General features: G+C 42.4%; 1 protein-coding gene across 1 annotated transcript in view; it reads left to right on the forward strand.

The window, feature by feature from the left end:
* Positions 1-19531, forward strand: part of jarid2b (jumonji and AT-rich interaction domain containing 2b) — a 120349-nt gene that overhangs the window by 93720 nt on the left and 7098 nt on the right. The window contains exons 5-8 of the mRNA XM_015048039.1: positions 3981-4199; positions 8380-8624; positions 14625-16092; positions 17444-17985. Coding sequence (XP_014903525.1) covers positions 3981-4199; positions 8380-8624; positions 14625-16092; positions 17444-17985 — 2474 coding nt within the window. The remainder of the gene's footprint in view (positions 1-3980; positions 4200-8379; positions 8625-14624; positions 16093-17443; positions 17986-19531) is intronic.

The raw sequence follows: 19531 nt of genomic DNA on the forward strand, positions 1-19531 counted from the left end.
TCTGTGATGTATTTTTTTTTTTTTTTAGATTCTCCTTTTGAGTTAGGCTTTCACTTTTTTATGGGGCCATTTTAAACTAAAATCAGTGCCACGGGGATGGGTTGAAAAACAGTAGTATGAGCTGTGCATCTTTTTGTTTATCTTATGAGCTCAGGTTTTCTTTAAGAACTTTTAAAATCTATTTTTCTTTTACCATTTAGGTTGGATGAGAGACTGTATGGGCTGCTGCAGCTCCCAGTTTGTTTCTGTCATGTGACTATCTTTACTAGCTGAACTGGATATCCCCCAATGTGATGTTACAATTTTCAAGGGAAGGCACACATTTTCTTAATTAAGCCAGAGGAAAAACTTTTCTGTAAGTTTTGTCCAGACAGGATTAATTGGAACCACAACTAAACGTGTTAAACGTGAGCTGTGGGTTGGGGTCAGATGGCACAGTTTAAGCACAGCAGAGGGTTGATCATTTTTCTCCTCTGTCCTAGCACCTGCCTAAAGGATGTTCTTTTCTAATTTGTCTATTTAAAAAGCCAGACTTTAGGAGCTAAATTCCTGAAATAACACCAATTTAAGCGTTTTCCAAAAATAAAATCCTAAATATTGAATCTAAACTCATGTTAAATGTTCTTCATAGAAGCTTTGGCTGTCTTGCTCATTTTCTAATTCTAATTTGATTTTTAATTAATTCCTCATATAATTTTTCTGCTTATTTCAGGCTTTTTCCACATATATTTATGTAAAAGATTTATCTCTTTTGCTAGTCCTATAATTATTCCAGTACCCTCACATTTTTGTTATCTTAATGGGCTTTAAATGTATAAAATGTGTAAAATCTAAGGCACGCATTTAGTCTTTCTCCAAAACAAGTATGCTAATTAAATAACTGGCTTAATTCATTATGTTCTATTTTAGATACTCTGTATAGTTTAATACAGGCCAGCTGAATTCAGCTTATTTCTCAGAGGCTTAACAATTATTTTAATTGGCTTATAATCACACATTACTTTCCATTAATGCGCTTTTAAACACCAAGACCCCCTAAAAGGGTAATAAAAACCACAGTAGTTTCTCCTGCTATGCTATCGATTTAGTCATAAAGGCCTCACAACTTCATAAAATCCACAGTTTCCTGCTCACAGCCAGATTTAATCAAAGTGGCAAGAACGTTGCATAACCATGCATTCTTGTGAAGTACAAATCGGCAATTACAAACACCCGATTATAAAATTAGAAAGAGGGGAGTCTGTTCCTTTGCTTTTTTTTCCCTCTGCAGTGCTTTTCAATAATAATAAAAAAAAAAAAGAACAGGGCGTGTTGCTGTTTTTTAATAGGGGATTCTGACTGTGGAAAAATCTTTGAAACTCCTCATAAATCAAGCATCTTTCCTTTCATTTTGTTTTGAGGCAGTTTCCCGCAGGATTATTTTCATGCAAATGAATCGCGAGGCGAGAGTTAGACTCGGAATGAAATGAACGACTTTATCTCTGTACGGTGATGTAAACCAACCTTTGTGTTTCTACCGTGTTTTTCCAGAAACACCTTTCTCCGTGGCCCCACTTCTGCTGACCAGCTGGATTCTACTATTTAGCTGAAATGAACTCAGTCCAGCTGTTGTGGCTGCTGTTTCTCAGGAAGGCTCCTTTGTTTGCAACCTTTTGCTCCGATCGTTTCGCGTGGAATTCAAATGCAGGCGCACTTGACTCTTAAGACGAAAACAAAACTACACAAAGGTTAACCATCTCGTTTCATTTTCACCTCAACAGGGTTCAATACTCGGTGCTAATGATGTCAAAATTCTGACAGTTGAAAGTGTTTTTTTTTTTTTTTCTTTTTTCTCTCTGTAACACTTCTATATGTTCAAGTTACTTTTAATATTTAACTCAGCATTTTTATTATAGTGAAGGTGAAATGCCATCAACTGTTTATTTCCATGTTGTTGCTGTTTGTGTTTTGGGATGGTAGGATGGTGGCTGTGTTGCATTTGTTTAGGCATGTGATAGTGATGCAGTAAAGGATTGTGGAGTGTTTAACTGAAACGGAGAAGCAGTTTCAGCAGCTTGGTTGTTATGTCACAGCATCGAAATTTATATAATCTTGCTTTTCAGCCATAATAGCAATATTGATATTGCCGTCAACCCAAATCCTCACGTCGGCGCATCTCTAGTTGTGAGTACAGTGCTAGATTTTTTTTATTTTTTTTTTTTATGTAGATTTTTCAATGAATACAAAACCTAGAACTAAAGGGAGTTTCTGCTTTTTAATAAGTGAAATTATTTAATTACCCATAACAGCTGCAATATATGAAATTAAAATTTCACCTCAAAAAATGATTTATTCTTACATCTGTCGGACTACAACAGTGTTTGACCCACTGATTTATTATTGCAGCATTATGGGATTTATTAATACTGCTGTTGGCTCTGTGACCTTTTGTTTGGGGCTTATTGAGGTAACGTTAGAGGCCATCTGCTGCCAAAAACAATTCACCTCCTTAGTGCTCATACTGAGCTGCATTTCTGAGAGACGACAGTGAAAGTTATGGGCTGTGACAGAAAAAGGAAAGCGGGAGAACATCGGCTTTCTTTCCCAATAGAGTCGGTAATTGACTGTAATCCTGTTTGGAAGAGTGAAAGAGACAGATTTGGGATTGGCTCTGCTGCGCGAGACTTTCACAAGTAATGTGAGCACATGTACATAATGTATGTCTCAGAACTGTCAAAAGCTGGGGCCTCCGTGGAAAAAGAGGCCGCTTGTTGCACACTGTCAGTTTTCTGGACCCAATCCCAGCTATCGGTAAGAATGCGTTCTCGTTTTCCCTCCGCTCTGCGTCGGACTACTTTCATTGCCGTGCGGCGCCGTTAGAAAAAAAAAAAAAAACAAGTTGGTTCAACAGAAATGCAGGGGAAGAAACCACCAGAAACAATAGGCACCGAGTGTCAAATTCAGCAGATTGGAAAATGTTAGTTGTGCCGGCGCATTCAGAAACAATAGAGCTGTCATCAGTCTAACATTGTGCCGTGCACGTCCTTGATTATGTTTGTGCGTTTAACTGTGAGTGTAACAATGGCGGTCGTCCGTTCCGAGCGGCTCGGAGAGCATCAATGGGCCACCAGCTGGGATAATAACAGATTAAAAACAGCAGCACAATCAGCATTACACTCAAAACCTCGGAGGGGCTTATTTTTATGGTAATGCTCCAACACTGATGTTGATCCATTTGGAAGATTTCAGATTACAATCAAAAGAGATACCTTCTTAGATGCCGACAGCTGGATCGGGTTTAACATATATACGTTTTTTTGACTAAATCTGCGTTCAGGTCTCGTTTTCAGTTTCACCGGCTCTGACCTTGTACTGGGGTTCTTATGCAGATTTCAAAAGAAAGGAATTCAACTTAACTTTTTTTTTTTTCAGATTTACTCAAGTATGAGGAAAAAATAGGTGAATGGAAACATGTTTTGCTCTTCCAGATGCTGTTCAGTCTTTTCTTGAAAAGTCATCGGTCTGTCCATCCGTCCCTCTGTCCATCTCTCCATCTCAAGTTTGTCCATCCATCTGTTTGCCCATTCACCAGTTCACCTGTCTATCCGTCAATTTATTCTTCCATCCTTACATCCATTAGTTTATGCATCCATCTGTTTGTCTGTCAATCTGTCATTTTACCTCTCAGTATGTCCTCTACTCATTAGTTTGTCTAACCAGCTGCTTTGTGTCCATCCTTTATTTTGTCCATCTAACCACCCTCCTATCAGTTTGTCCAAACATCCATCCTGTCATCCATTAGCATTTGTGTCCATTTGTCCATCTGTCCACTTCTGTGGATACGTTTGCCATAAATTAAAACAACATTTTTGTGTTCATACTTTGATCAGAGAAATCTACAGAGAATTCTGAGAGTTAATCTCATAAATGACATGGAAAAACTTATAGGGACCCCTCTAATGTTCTTTTTTTTTTCCATCTTCCCCCCTCTCTGTGTTCAGGTTCCTCTGCCTTGCCCAGTAATATGGCCTATTTTGGAAGCTCCCAGGAGGAGGAGGACCTGGAGGAGGAAGAAGATGAGGAGGAAGAGGAGGTGCGGAACAGCACAGGAGTCCACACACAAGGTGCGGGCGGCAGCAGTCAAGCCTCGGGCTCCTCCTCTTGCAACTCTACACCTCGCAAGGGCAAACTCCCCGCCAGGCAGCCGCTCAATGGGCACGGTAAGGGCCAGAACTGGAGGTCGGAACAAAGCGCGCCATGTGTTTATGACTAACAAAACGTTGAGTTCACACACCAGACTGCATGTTTTTAGTTAGTGTAATGTACCACAAAGATCCCGGTGAGAGGAGTTAATGAAGGAGAGAAAGACAGGAGTGAGGCAAGTGGAGAAGAGCTAGAAGAGAAAACAAAGAAGAACAAAAAAAAAAAAAAGCAGAGAGGAACACAGGCGAAGGATTACATACCTTTAAGAATAACTAGAGCTGACCTGAAAGTTCAGAAGCATGCACGTGGATCATAAACAAACAAAAGACAGACGTGTAGTTCTTGTTCTCATTTGTGTGCACATGTTAGTCTGCACATGTAAGCAGATAGCTGTTCTGCTTTGAACCGTGGCAACGAGAAGCATGCAGCGTAGAGTTGCAGAGCAGTGCATCAATTCTTTCCACCCCAATTAACACTTATCTTACTAAGCCCTAACAAGGTGTTTATGCACATTCTGCAACAGCTGTCCAAGACCCCAGACACACACACACACACACAACACACGTCCAGCATATGTACACCCCTAGGGGGCAGCGCGGACATTCAGATGAGAGCACACATTTGTGCACATGGCGCATGACATTTAGAAAATCCCACACAAGCAAAAACCCAAGGACCCCAGCATATATATATTATATTGATCTTATTGCATAGACTTAAGCTTATGCATAAAATTAACACTTGATAAATTTATAAGAAGTCTGAATCGTATTAAATTTGCATTGATAGGCTGTTGTAAGATGCTCATGGTATGATCATTTTAAGTAAAAAAAAAAACAAAAAAACAAACAAAACATCTTATTTACACAGATTTTCCAACATAATCCAACTTCAACTTAGCTTTTAATTTGATTTGACGAATAGTCTAGAAAGTGAATCTTTATGGGATGTCTTGGATATTAACAAAACATCCAGTTTTGAAATGTTGTTGCCTTAATAACAGCGATAGCTTGTGCTCTGCCAGATTCCACACCTTGAAGGTGCTTTTTGCAACCATCTCCAGTTGGATAAAACTCCAGCCGTTATTTTTTTATAGGTACAGGGGGTGAATCCTGTAACCTCAATATGACTTTTACATACACAAATTTAACCCATGGGTTTTTCTTCCATCCAATCCGATGTTTTCAATGAAGCAGGGGCCAAGTTTCATCTTTCCTCCCCCTTTCCGTCCCCGACTTTAACTCCTTTCTTGGTGTGTAAAATGTCTCTTCCCCTCAACCCCCTGGAATGTAGAGGAGTAAACTGGAGAGAGATTAATGGGATTTAGAACAAGGTGAAAACATCTTTTAGATTTGTGTGTTTGAACTCTCACATTGAGACTCGGGCTGGTCTCTTGGAAGCACACAGGCTTCCCTCATCTTTCCTTAGAACACATGTAGCTAAAACATTAAACTGTACATGAAGTGCAAACAGAAGGACAGTGAAACCTGTGTGAACAGATCCAGACTTGTTCTGAGCACGAGGACAGCTTATTCTCCTTTTCTTATCTGGCACACAAGCGGTGTTTGCAAAGCAACTTGGCGCCTTCTCTGTGATATGCTAAATAAATAGATAAGAAAGAAAACACGCAGATATGCTTCGTAGGGGGACAATAGAGACGGGTGAGGTTAAGGACGCCGAAATGGACATTTGCGTATCCGAGAGCCGACGGCATTTAAAATGTACCTTGCTGAATTAGGATTTGTCAAATGGGACAGTTTAATATGCGTCTTGGGCTCCTGTCCAACAGGAAAGCTTATATGGGCTCTTGGGGAGAAGAAGAGCGGGGAAGCCAAAAGGAGAACGAGGGCAGTTGAGAAAAAGGAAAAATGAAAATTGGTGAAATGCTGAGAGATGTTTTACTCAGGAAGGTAGAGGGAGGCAGGAAATACTTTTACATTGTCAGTCATTCATCAGCATTCCCTCTTTCTGCTACTATTTCTCATTTTTGGCCATCTGCCATGTTGACTCGGCTGAATTAAACAGCTTTTAATGGGTCCCGTTTATTTTTTTTGTTTTTTGCTGAGCTCACTTCTCAAAATGTCAAGAATTTTCTCTCTCAACAGGCCAGGGGCAACATGAGACCTCCAGACGCTCACAAGTGTTGGAGTGCATGCACTCGTGTACTGTATGTCCTCTATGCAGTCTGGCATCTAAAGGCTCGCAGAAACACGAAGTCAAAGCTGGAAAGAGGCCTATTTATGGTGCATGTGGCATCACCTGCAGGTCTCCAAAACCCATTTTGAACCGGCTCATTGACGAGCAGCATAAAGACGTCTTCATCCACTCTGTAAATCATGCATATTCTAGCGAATCTGCCAAAAGTTTGTCACTCTAATGCATATCCAGGTTTTTCCACTTGGTCGTTGTGGTTGAAACCCTCTGGAGCTTATTGACATTGACAGTAACTTGAAAAACTCACACTATGACTTTAATAGCATTCCTGCTTTAGGAACTTTCCACATTCCCGTTTTAAAACCTTTTATGGATGCGATGTTAGCTTGTTGTACCCCATTAAAGTTTTTTCCTGGGTCTATAGGGCTAAATATCTTCTCACTCGTTATAGAGCTGCTAATAACTGAATTCTAGCCTGTTGAACTATTAGCTCCTATATGACTGAAGAATAAAATTAGAATCAGTGTTGGCGCATTGCTGTCTTAATCCACCCAAATGGATCCTTGTACCTTGAGCTAGCTCAGTAGCCTTTAGCAATAGGTCTTACCAGCAGCACTCCTTGACTTTGTTTTTGGCATGTTACAACCCCAAACGTGTATTTTCTCAGAATTTCACGTGATGGACCAACAGAAAACAATCCAGGGCTTTAAAGTGAACGACTCCGATGTGTTGTGTTTTTTTTTAATCTTTTGATCAAAAAGCGAGATATGCAGCCTTTTTGATGACTCCAAACAACATAGCATTTACAGGAAAGCTGATGAGGGGTGATCAAAAGATGGATAAAACTCATTGCAGTGCTGGAAGAAAACCTGTTAGAGTGCAACACGTATTCTACTAGGACAAAATAGCTGCTGAATTAGGATTCGGCTGTAATTGCAGCAAAATTGAGCTTGCTGGTCTTTGTCGATAAAACACGTTAAGGTTCTTGGTTGTAACATGGCAAACTGTGAACAAGTTCAAACTGCAGTTATAAACACTAATGATAATAATAACGATAAACATTATTCTGCCCAACCAGTTTGCTCTCTCCATTGACTTCACCTTAAATTCCCCAAAGTAGAGTAAGACATGGTTCCTTCCCCCCATCAAACATCTTTATTGTAGAACCGCCTTCCAGCATTTTCTCTGTTACCTTAAAAGCACGTCTTAAAACATTCTTTTGGCATAAAAGTTATAGTTGATTCTCAGTCCTTTACTCTGTTAGAGCACTAAGAGACTTCTGCTCAGTATCACAACCTTAATTCTGCTTTTTATATGTATAATGTATTAATATCCTGTTTTTTTTTCTATCATTAACTTTGTCCTTTTTCTTCTAGCAGGTATCCAAGCCGTAGCACGTTTGTGTTTTTTTGTGTCTCTCTCCTGCTGTCCCAACCCCCAACTGGTCAAAAGCAGATGGCTGCCTACCCTGAGTCTGGTTCTGCTGGAGGTGTCTTCCTGTTAAAAGGGAGTGTTTCCTCTTCATTTTCATTGCCTGTTTCTCAGTGCACGCTCAGGATGGGGGATTGAATCGAATCAAACGTTCGATGCAATTCGTTGGTTTGCCTTGCTACTGCAAGGCTGCTTAAAGAAATGCAATTATATGGAATTGGATTGAAGCAAATGGGTTCAAATTGGGTTATACTGGATTGAACTGAATTCGACTGGATGGATTTGGCCTCTCATTGAACTTAATCTGAACCTCAGTGCCTTGAGATGACCTTTTGCTATGAATTGTAGCCTCAGAAAATGAACTGAAATGAATGAATGAATGAATTGAAAGAGTTCATCCTGTTGCTGCACTTTTAGAAGAGCTCCGGTTAAAATCCGGGTCTCTTCATACAGATATGTTTCAACCTATGTCTCTTTATTATTATTATTATTATTATTATTATTATTATTATTACTATTATTATGTGTTGTGCTTGTGAATAGTCATTCTTGAATAAGTCACGAATGCTAAAAGCAACACCGCTGATCCATCTTCCTTCAATTCCTTTCCAGTTTTTAACAACCACAGCAAAGCAGGGACCAGGGAGAGTCCGAGGCCGAAGGCAGGCACACACAGCAGGGACTCGCCCGCTCCTCCACTGCCGCCTCCTCCGCCGCCTCCTCCGCCTCTACTGAGGGAGCGCAGCGAGCGGGCGGAGGCGCGGGAGCATGCCAGGGAGCTCCAGGCCTTGGCCAGCAGTCGGGGCACCGCCAACGGGTTGCCATCGAGGAGAGCGGCTGAGGAGCTACGGAAGCAGGTATGGTCTGGATTAAAGCTGCCGTGGGTCTACTGGAGACGGCGTTAGCAAGATGCTAATAGAAGAAACAGATAAAGGATGCAGTTTTACAGAGACATTTCTGTGGTTGTCTATTAGTTTTGAATACAAATACTTCTCAGCACTTTAGGATACCAACAAAAAGTTAATTTAAGTTGAAAAGTGAAACTCGTACGTTACATGGATGAATTGTGTGCAAAGTGATGTCTGCTAAGTGTTTATTTCAATTCACTTTGATGATTATGGCTTCAAGCTGATAAAATCCCAAAGTTCAAAGTCTCAGATGATTACAATATTTCATAAGCCAAATAAAATAAGAATTTTTATACATTAAATGGTAGCCAACCTTTATTTCCATGTACTTTTCAACCAAACCCCCTTTGTAGCATTAATTACTGCATTTATGCAGCTCTTGAACTCTTACAACACAAAGTATTCATTGCTTAACCCCCTGCCTTAATTTAAATTTAAAGTTAAATGGGACCACAAACAACTTGGTTGCATTTGCGACCAAGCAGTTTTGGTCACAAACGCTGTTTGAGCAGGTGATTTCAAAGAGTGACCGATATCTGCCTCTCGTTGCAGAGGATAGTTGAAAAATGATCATCATCATCTAGCAATAGAGCCTTTACAGATCCTTTTCTTTTTTTCTTTTTCTTTTTTTGTGCCATGGTTAGTTTATTGTTGAGCAGGTAAAAATTCCAAGAAAAAATTTTTAAAACAAAAATAATTTTGCTTTGTTTTTTTTAACTGCTGTGTGATATTTATGGCGAGTACTTTCAGCAACAATTTTGGGCTGCGTGGCAGAAACAAAAGCTTAGCATACATTGCTCTGTACTGAATCTGAATCGTATGCTTTTCAGTGTTTGACCTAATAGGAAAAAAAAAATTAAGTTGTTTGTGATTTTCTAATTTATTAAGATGCACCTGCATACCATCTTCAGAGGTTTTGGTTTATTTTATTGTTAGCATGCTCTTAATTTCTTTTATCCTCCCATCTGCTACATCTTCCATTCATCTCTCTCTGTATGATTAATCCCAACTCCTCTTTGCCTCTCTCTCTCTCTCTCTCTGTCTCCTCCACGCTTTTTCCTTTGCTCTGCATTTCTTCCCTCACTTTCCGCATGGTTCAACCTACCCTCTCTTCCGCCTCCTCTCTTCTTCTTCTCCTCCATCCATTGTGTCTGAGAGAGTAATGATTGTGTTTTGGCCTCCTGCGACTGCAGCTATATTTAGTAGCGCTGGCAGAGAGCTGCGAAAATTCTGCCTTCCCTCTTTGTGGCACTTAACGGGTTTCAAGGAACCCCGCAAAGTGAAAACACAGGAAAAGAAGGCCCGACGAAAGCGTCGGTTCGAAAACGGGCTTCGCCTTGTCACGTTGGACAATTAAAAGCGACTGTCTGCTGAGGCTCTTTGTTTTGGCTCGCCTTTTTTCTCCTCTCCACCTTCTACATTATGATTCCCAGCCTTTTAAATGCCAGTCTTCATCCTGCTCACTGTTGCATGGCGCAGCTGCTAATGCACACTTAGACCCATAGTTTATGTTTTAAAGTGGTTGGTATTGTCCACTAAGAGCAGCAACGAATCTTAATGAGACCGACTTCCTGCCAAGACAAACTTTATAATAATTTCCTAGCAGTCTGTTGGCACTCTGTGTGATATTAAGACTTACTTTACGTTTCTTTCTACTCTTTTCCTCTCTGCTCACTCATCTTCTCTGTCTCTTTTCCTTAATTTACCCATAAATTAGAGCGAAAAGTATGTGTTCACCATATGAACTCAAGATACACATGCACATTTATTCACCCACTGAAAAAACGCGGGCTCAGCCATACCAAAGGTGAAGTGATCATCCAGGCGAAAAGCAATCCAGAGTTTGTGTATGTTCAACCTGAAGGGCTACAAGCATTATCATAATGCAATTTGCTGCGACTCGGCTCTCGCTAATTTAATAGCAGCGTGTATCAACAAAATCCGTGCAAATTCAAAGGACCCTTCAGAAAATAATAGAGTCTATGAGATTGATAAGACAAAATGAAGCCAAATTATGTCTTAATGTTGGTTCTGGTATCGCACAGATTATGTCTTTATATATTTGAGGATGACATGAATGCCTCTGCAGAAGTATGACTTTGTCATCTGTAGAGTTCCTTGCAAAAAATGTTGTTCATTTTAAACTTTTGCATTGGATCGAAAGCATCAGTTTTTACCACAGATTTTGAACTGGATTTATGTCTGGGCTTTGACTGGGCCATTGTAACGGATGAATACGGTTTGATAACCACTGTGTTGCTGTTCAGGCTGCATGTTTAGGGCCTCTGTCCTGCTGGAAAGCGAACCAGTATTTAGAGCCTTGATAACACATTTTCTTATAGGAATATCCTGTTTTTAGCTCCATCCATCTTCCCTTCAGCTCTGACTAGCTTCCCTGTCCCTGCTGGAAAAAGAAGGGAAAAAAAAAAAAAAACCCAGCATGTAACCACCCAGTTTAATGGTGGGGACGGTGTGTTCAGAGTATTAGTTTTCGCCACATAAGGCATTTTGCGTGTTGGCCAAATTTGGTCTCATTTGGCTAGAACACATACTTCTACTTACTTTCTGTGTCCCTTACATGACTTGTGGTAAACTGCGGATGGGCTTCTTTCAATAATTCAACAGTCCGGCCACTTTTCAATAAAAGCCACATTTGGAGTATGAATGAATTGCAGATGTCCTGTTGACATCTGTAATTTTGTTGGCAGATTTGGCCGCCTGGAGCTCTGGATCTCGGCAGCAGCGCCTATTTAGGCTCTTGTTTTGTAACTAAGCTGTGCTCCTTGATCTTCATGGTGCAGTTTGTTCACTATTACTCCTAATAAACCTCTAAGGCCTTCACAGAACAGCTGGACTTATATTGAAATTAATTAATTACACACAGGTGCACTTTAATTACTAATCAGTGCTCTAATTACTTTGCTTCACAATTATGTGCTACTTTGTGTTGGTCCATTACATGAATTGAAGTTTATGGTTTTAATGTGGAATAATTTTGAAAGGCTGAAGGGGTGATACAGTCGTGAAAATGATAATGAACCACACAATATCCAAAACATCAAAAACTAGCACTGAGAAAAGTGGCTAGAAAAACAAACACACAAACGGAGACGTCACATCGAAAGGTCCCGATCATCGGCACCGATTTGAGTTTGTATTTTGTGTAACTTTGTTGCATCCTATATCTTGGAACATGTTTCCTTGCTCTTTTTATTGACCAGAAATCCTTGATTCATAGAAAACTGTATCACTACAGGAAATTCGGAACATACGAATGTAATTGTTTCCCCTCAAATGTCACAAACTTGCCATCTACTAGTTTTCGCTGTCGCTGTGAGAACATGTAGGAGCGACTGGCAAGACCAAATCTCCATGTTGGGCTTCTCCTCTCTTTCCCAAGGTTAAATTTCCTCTTTTCTTTTTCTATTCTCTGTCTGGCCTTCTCCCTTCTCCTGTCTGTATTCATCCCCTCCTCCTGCTCCTCCTCTCTGGGCCAACTCCTGCAGATGTTGGTTATAAAATAAAAAAAAAAAGAGTCTTCCTGCAAGCCCTCAGCTGGACTATAGCAACACATGATGTCATCTAGACCCTCCTCCCTCTCCCTCCCCTTCCTCTCACGTGCAGACGAAGTCCTTTCTGCTTCTGTTTGCTCTTGGCTCTTGGTTTTCTCTCAATTGGTCTCATCGTCCCTCTGAGTCCGTTCAGATTTTTATTGCTTTGTGTCATTTTTTTTGTGCTGCTTTCTTTCCTCGTTTCCCTGCTTTCATTCCTTCCCTGCCCTTCTGTCTCTTTATTTACCAGACAGAGTAATTGCGGACGGACAACCATCAGAACAGGTCTGCTGAGCCCCCTTGTGGTGGAAAGTGGGACTGTCGGTCTGAACCGCTTGGCCAGCAAACCGCAGCTGGTTAGATATCAGTCAGTCTGAACAAAGTTAATTAGTTTTAGTATAAACACCGTGAAGTAAACAAACAGCTTGGAAGTTTTGGGTCATTCGAAAATCAGTCTAATTTGTAAGCAAGGCACTCCTTCACAATATTCATCACATGCTGATAAATTCTCCGCTTTATTGTTTGGTTTCTTTTCCCTTTATTTCACACCTTTCCAACACTCCCTCCTTCTTTCCTTTTCACCCTTTTTTTCCCTCAACCATTGTGTGCATGTGTGTTAGGAGGAGGGGGAACTGATTGACGGAGGCTGGGTTAGGTTTCAGCGCGCCCTTATCTTTTAATGGCCCGGTCTTTGTGTTGGCCCCTGCCACCTGAGACGAACACAATACAATACAATACATGTGCATGCACACGCACGCACACACACACACGCACGCACGCTCTCACCGGCATGAATATGAGTGTGATGTGAGAGGCTTTCAAAGGAAAACCTGTCAATGGGCCGGCTGTAGCTCACCTCCTGTGGTGCCCCGGCTGTGATTGATAACTCCATCTCTACTTTCTTCTTCTCCTCACCCCCCATTCTTCTCTTCAAGCTTATCTAAACAGAGGAGCATAAAGACCCCGCAGACAGATTACAAGAACCCCAGAAGCATTTCTCATGTCTTTATGAAATGTAAAGTACTCCTGCTGTGCTTTTGAACAGTGGAGAACAGCATAACAATCAATCAAAATTTTTATGCTGGATATTATCAGCATAAAATTGGAAATATGTTTCAAGTTATTATTTAATTATGAGTCATAAGGAAAATATCAGTTTGACTAAATAAGGCCTGGAACTGAACCCTGTGCTACCCCATGGACAGGATCTTGGAGTTGAATGCACCAGAAAGGCCTCTTTGTCCAGATAAAATGGCTCAGGAGATAGATTTTTCTGCTTTACCCATTAGCTTTAAAAAAAAAAAATTAAAAACCTTTCGATTTACAAGTTTCTTAACTCTTTATTCACACAGAATAATCTAAAGGAAGGTAGAGATTCACTAAAGAAAAGATAATCCCCAAGTTGGTGTGAAAGTTAGACATAAAAATAACAAAGACAAGAAAGGTAAAGCTATGCCGGATTCTAGGTGCACAAATGAGCGTTACTACAGATCCTTCCTTCCAGCAGCTGTTAGACTATATAACCATCGCTGCTCCTAACAAGCTCAAACTCAGTGTTTCCATATTATCCTACTATAGTGTGTGGAAGGACAAGCATAAAAAGAACAAAAGCAGCAGAATATAACTTGATCAAGGGAAATGAGGTTGACATTTGCCAGACCCCCCAAAAAAAAGTTCAGCTGTAAATAAACTGGCTGCGGACTCTCTCAACAAGCAACAGGACAACCACGTTTGTTCCTGAAACTCTCACTCACGCACTTCAAAACACCCGTCCAATAAAAGACAAGCAAGTAAAAAAGGCTATTTTTGTTTAGCCAAATGGGATTCTTACCACGTGCCAATGACCCCCACCTCCTACCTCATACTGTACAGCCATCTGTTAATGGAAACCACAGAGCCATCCCTGCTTCTCAGCTCATGTTTTTCATGTTTTTTTCTTTTGCTCTCTAAACTGTTGTTTATCCCCTCATGTTGTGGGTTTGCTCTTGTATAAATCTGAGGCATAGCGTTGACAGTAAATGGAAGATTTAAGCAGCCTAGTCGATTTTTTTTTTTCTTTTTTCCAGACTTTACTTGCCGAACGCAGCGTTCCACAAATAGCTTAGGATATGTCTAACCAAACGTTTCAACATGCAGCTAGAAACGGTGTGTGACCTCTTCATTAGGAAACACCCACGTTCCTACGAGTTGTGCTTTCTGAAAATTATATCTGTGTGGGCATATTGTGGAAAATTATCTTAATTATTATGTCGGCACAGTTGTATTTATAACTCAGAGTTAATTTGAAACACAGCAATGACACAAAATGTAATCAGACCATCACCACCGTTTTCTTTTTCTAGAAAGCATCCCTAATATTCTGCTAATCTTTTTTGTTTCCCCTCTCTATTTATCTCAGGTCTCGAAAGTGAATGGGATGACGCGGGCTGGCTCGGCACAAGCTGTCAGCGGTGCCAGGAAGAGCCACGACTTACGACTGCCGTCCAAAACTGTGAAGAAGTACACAGCCACCGTGTCCAAGGGCCACGTCACCTACACCAAAGCCAAACAGAAAGAACTGGGCAAGAAAACCAAACTCAGCAGCAGTAACAAACACAACAGCGCCGCCTCGGCATCATCGTCAGCGAACAATCACAATCAGCACAGCCAGCCAGCAGCCAGCAATAGGCTGGCCAACTCAGGAAAAGCAGCGGCACCAGCCCACCACAGCAATGCAAAAACCCGCAAACAGGTGCTATTATCAAACGGGCTGCACAAAGCGGCGGTCAACGTGCGACCCAACGGCAGGCTAAACGGGCAGTGGCACAATGCCTCAGCCAAGGAGGACGGGCAGAAACAGTGCCAGCAAGGCCACGGGGAGTGCCCGGGTCGAGAGGGACTGCGGAACTCCAAGCGGCGTCTGGAGGTGGTGCTTAACTCTGTGAGTACGGGGGTTGTTGTGCAGAAAGCCAAAACGAGTGGCTCCGAGGCCAAAAAGGCCAAGCTTCAGCCCGCACCACTGGAGACGCGCAGCAGCAGCAAAAAGATGGCCAACGACGAGAGCGCTGCCAGGCAGAATGGCACCCCTACCACTCCGGTTTCTAATGGACACGATGCAGAGCAGCCCACCCCGCCTAAACAGACTCAACCTGCTACTCCACTTCCACCTTCTACTCCACCGCCTCAACAAACGCCACCTCCTTCTACACCAGCAGCCAACGTGGAGCCAGTGAACCAGCGGCCCAAGCGCGCATCGGCCGGCAAGCTGATGTTGATACGACAAGCACAGCAACAGCAAAGCAGGTCGCATGGTCGCAGCTCCTCCTTATCCCCCTCAGTAGGCCACAATAACGCACCAAACCCCAGTCGAGCCAGCACTACCTCAGACCCTCAGCAAACCTCTGCCTCCTCTCCCTCGTCCTGCAACAACTCGTCTACGCTTCCTCCCACCAACGGCCCAGGCCAGATCAAACCAGCAGCGTTGCGGCTTGCGGACCGCGACAAGGAGTGGGAGCACGAGAAAGAACTGACGCGGCAAAAGGAACGTGAGCAGGAGAAGGAGCGGGAGCGCCAGCGGAGCAAGCCAGAGGGCTGGGCGGCGCTGGGCGAAGTGCCGGTCTTCCGGCCCACTCAGCGAGAGTTCCAGGACCCTCTGGTGTACTTGGACGCAGTGAGGGAACAGGCCGAGGTGGCTGGCATGTGCCGTGTGGTGCCACCGCAAGACTGGCGGCCGGAGTGCAAGCTGAATGAGGAGATGCGCTTTGTTACACAGGTGCAGAGGGTCCACATGCTGGGCCGACGCTGGGGCCCAAATGTGCAGCGGCTGGCTTGCATCCGCAAGCACCTTAAATCTCAGGGCATTACCATGGATGAGCCACCCGTCATTGGTAAGTGAGCCAAATGGGAAGCCACGTTTGGTTGTGAACGGGAAAACTACTTTTAGTAGTATTCGAAATGATTAAGTGTTAAGCTGCAGGCTTCTCCAGATAAACACTGAGAACAAGACCTCTTGATTGTACAGGAGTGAATTAAACCATGACGGTCAGTTTTGAAGCAGTAAGCATTCGGTTTTTTTAAGGTGTAGATAGAAAGGATGGCACTCGGGTACAAAGTACAAACAGATTTCATTTTGTCTATAGAGGACAGTAACAATATGTGTTGTTTTGGCACAAAACTTGAAGGCTAGTAAAGATGAATCTTTCTTCCTCCTCCTGCTACCTTATAAATCTTTACCAGACTTCCAGTCACCTTAATTTTTTTATTATGATAATATAGAGAAAACTTTTCATTTTTGGTGACCGTGTATGCTGTCATGCATCTACCAGGGTGTTGTTTTCATTTTTTTTCCTTCAGCTTGTTTCGTTGTTTATATAGAGCCTCATTTAAATCAGCTCAGTGTAGCGAGTGCTGTTGCAGCTGCTAGCCAGACAGAGCTGGCATCCAGTTTGCCACAATGGAGTGTCTGTCACCAGCCAAAATATCTTTCCTCTCAATGACTTCCTGTAGCATCGCCAGGAAATCAGTTTGGCATCAAGAGCAATTTGCCTCTCTTTTTGCCAGAGTGATCGCCTAGAGAGTTGTTTTTTTTTACAATGCGTAATGACCAAATTAAATAATTTAAGATGATGAAAAGGTTTGATCTGATCTGTGAGTGCTACGCCTGATGCTGCAGTTCTCACTCTGTGAAAATGCACATGCAGAACGGGTTATGAAGTTGCTCTGGTGTCGCTCCTCTGATGCCTGACCTTGTGTGTCAAGGTCTCGGTAAAAACAGACACATTAGATTTTTTTTAAATATTGCTGTCATGTTGGATAATAGGGACACAACCAGCATGTTCCACTGAAGAGAGGGAAGATTCTGTAAAAATATCAAAATGGTTTCCCGATTGATAAGCTGTCTTTAGCATCTTTTATATAGACTGTGAGAATAATTAGCATTGTTAGCTTTATTAACTGTGAACTGAAGGTATTCTGTGGGCAATTTGCTTTAAGGATTACAAAATCTTGCCTATTCCATGATGGTAGTAGAAAGCTCAAGTGGTTCCCACAGTCGGTATTTGCTGCTTTTAGGGACATGTCTAAGTGAAGAAGACACTTAGACTTCAGACAAATGTATAAGTAACAGCTGTTACTGGAAAAGCAGCATATTTTCTTTAAACAAAAAAATACTTAAAGTTCTACCACCAGTTTTGATGTTAGCCGTGACAGGTAAGCTAACCCTCTGTTTGCTTTGTGCAGGTGGCTGTGAAGTGGACCTGTCACGTTTTTTCCAGCTCATCAATGACATGGGCGGCATGCAGCAGGTCATGGACCTGAAGAAGTGGACCAAGCTCGCCGACCTCCTGCGAATCCCCAAGTCGGCACAGGACCGGCTGGCCAAGCTGCAGGAGGCGTACCTCCAGTACATCCTCTCCTATGACTCTCTTAGCGCCGAGGAGCGCCTCCGGCTTCTGGGCGATGTGCTGCAAGAGAAAAAGAACCTGGAGTCGCGCCAGGGCCCCCTGGAGGGCCTCTCGGATTCCGCTGCGCACGCCTTGCCACGCTACGAGCCCAAAAACGGGTTGGTGGGCGGAATAGTCGGAGGGACGACCGGGAACCATCGCACCAACGGAGTGTACCACCGTCTGAAATGTCTGAAGGAGCTGGAGGCTCAGGTGAAAGCGGGCCGACGCCGGCTCTTCGCTCAGGAAAAACAAGGCAAAGAAGACAGGCATAACGGAGAGCAGCGACTGGAGGAGGACCGGGGCGTTCTCAGTGATCAGTACAAGTGTATTTACAAGGTGAGGATGAAAACATGCCGCACACAAGAGGCATATTGACGAGAGGCATGAAAGGGCATCTATTTCTGCTGTTTGCTTTTTTTCCTTCTGTCAATGAGTGCACATAATAACTCGTATTGTCATTTAAGGATCGTCTGTTGGTTTGTCGTCAGAGGTAGCAATGCAGCATGGAAGCGTCTTTGAATCTTGCTTCCTTTTTGCCTCGGTTTTGTGGTTTTTCTTGTGTAACTTTTAACCAGCTGAAAGATATTGAGAAGGACACATTTGCGTTTTGGCAGCTACTATCCGGTTGGTTTTGGCCTCCCAAAATTAATTCTCTGAGCAGTACAATGCTTGTGTACTGTCGCAATGAGACTCGCTCTCCAAAAAAAACAAAAAACTTTTTACCTCAAGTTCGGGGGCCAAGGTTTCATTGACCCTCCCACTTTACTGCAACCACTCTCGCTTGTGGTCTCGTTCACACCATGACACGTAGCAGAAAAACTGACTGTGATAAAACTGTTTCTCCCTGAGTTTTATACTTTACCTGCCTGTCTTTTTGTCTTTATCGAGTTCTTCATGAGAGAGGAGCAGCTGAAGTGCTGCTGTAATCTCAAACCTCTATAACTCATCAGAGGTTTGGTTTCGTCAACTGGCAAGAAATGCGATTTACGGGATCATAACACTGTTTAACCATCTTTCATTTAAATGCTTTTTAAATTGTCTCTGCACGTTTTAAGATATTAATTCAGCAATATGGCACAATCTTTTCTCAGCCTGAATTGTTAGGACCAAGCATTAATTGCGTTGCGTATCTGGAGCTTTTAGTCGACTAAAACACGACTTTGTTTCAGTCATGGTCAGAGTTGATACGGCTTTAATCACAAAGATATTACCCATTGAAATTCGAAGTATGAGTAATGCAGTTCCAGTCGGAAGTGTACATACACTCATCCTCAGAATGTAACTTTAATGATTTACTTGAATCCCTCTTTTGGTTGCATATGGTGCAGCACAAGTAAGTTAGAGGACTGGTTTCACAGATTCAGATTGATAGAGGATGTTCTCTGATCTGCACAATTTTACAAATACCAATGCAGGTTCGACTAATATTTGTTTAAATGTTCCTGAGAAGTTTCCCAATATAAATGTTGGGTAACTTTTTATACACCTTGCCAGGATTATGGTATAATCCTGGCTGTATAAATGATTTCAGCGTTTTTTTCTTTAGTGCTTTCACCTACTACTGGCAGCAAAACAGCCTAATACTGCCACTGCAGTTGGTACAATGTTCTTGGACATAAGTTTTAATCTGAGAACTCCTTGTTCTTGTGCACAAACAGGTCAGTCTTGGCCTTACCTTTTATTTGAGGTGGACAGTTTTCCATTCACATATGTGTGCCCAATGGGGGACGGGCCCCAGATGGTATTGACTAGTAACACAAAGGCCCCTGCTAATTGCCGTCACAGGTGGAAAAACTGCTCACGAAGTCAGTGACCCTTTTGAGATCCACCTAAGACTTGCGTAGAGTTCCCAATGGTTTAGCTGACGAGCAACACCAGTTGG

Source organism: Poecilia latipinna, unplaced genomic scaffold (genome assembly GCF_001443285.1).
Source record: "Poecilia latipinna isolate Pla-1442-1.1 unplaced genomic scaffold, P_latipinna-1.0 Scaffold3, whole genome shotgun sequence".
In the NCBI taxonomy this organism is placed as follows: Eukaryota; Metazoa; Chordata; class Actinopteri; order Cyprinodontiformes; family Poeciliidae; genus Poecilia; species Poecilia latipinna.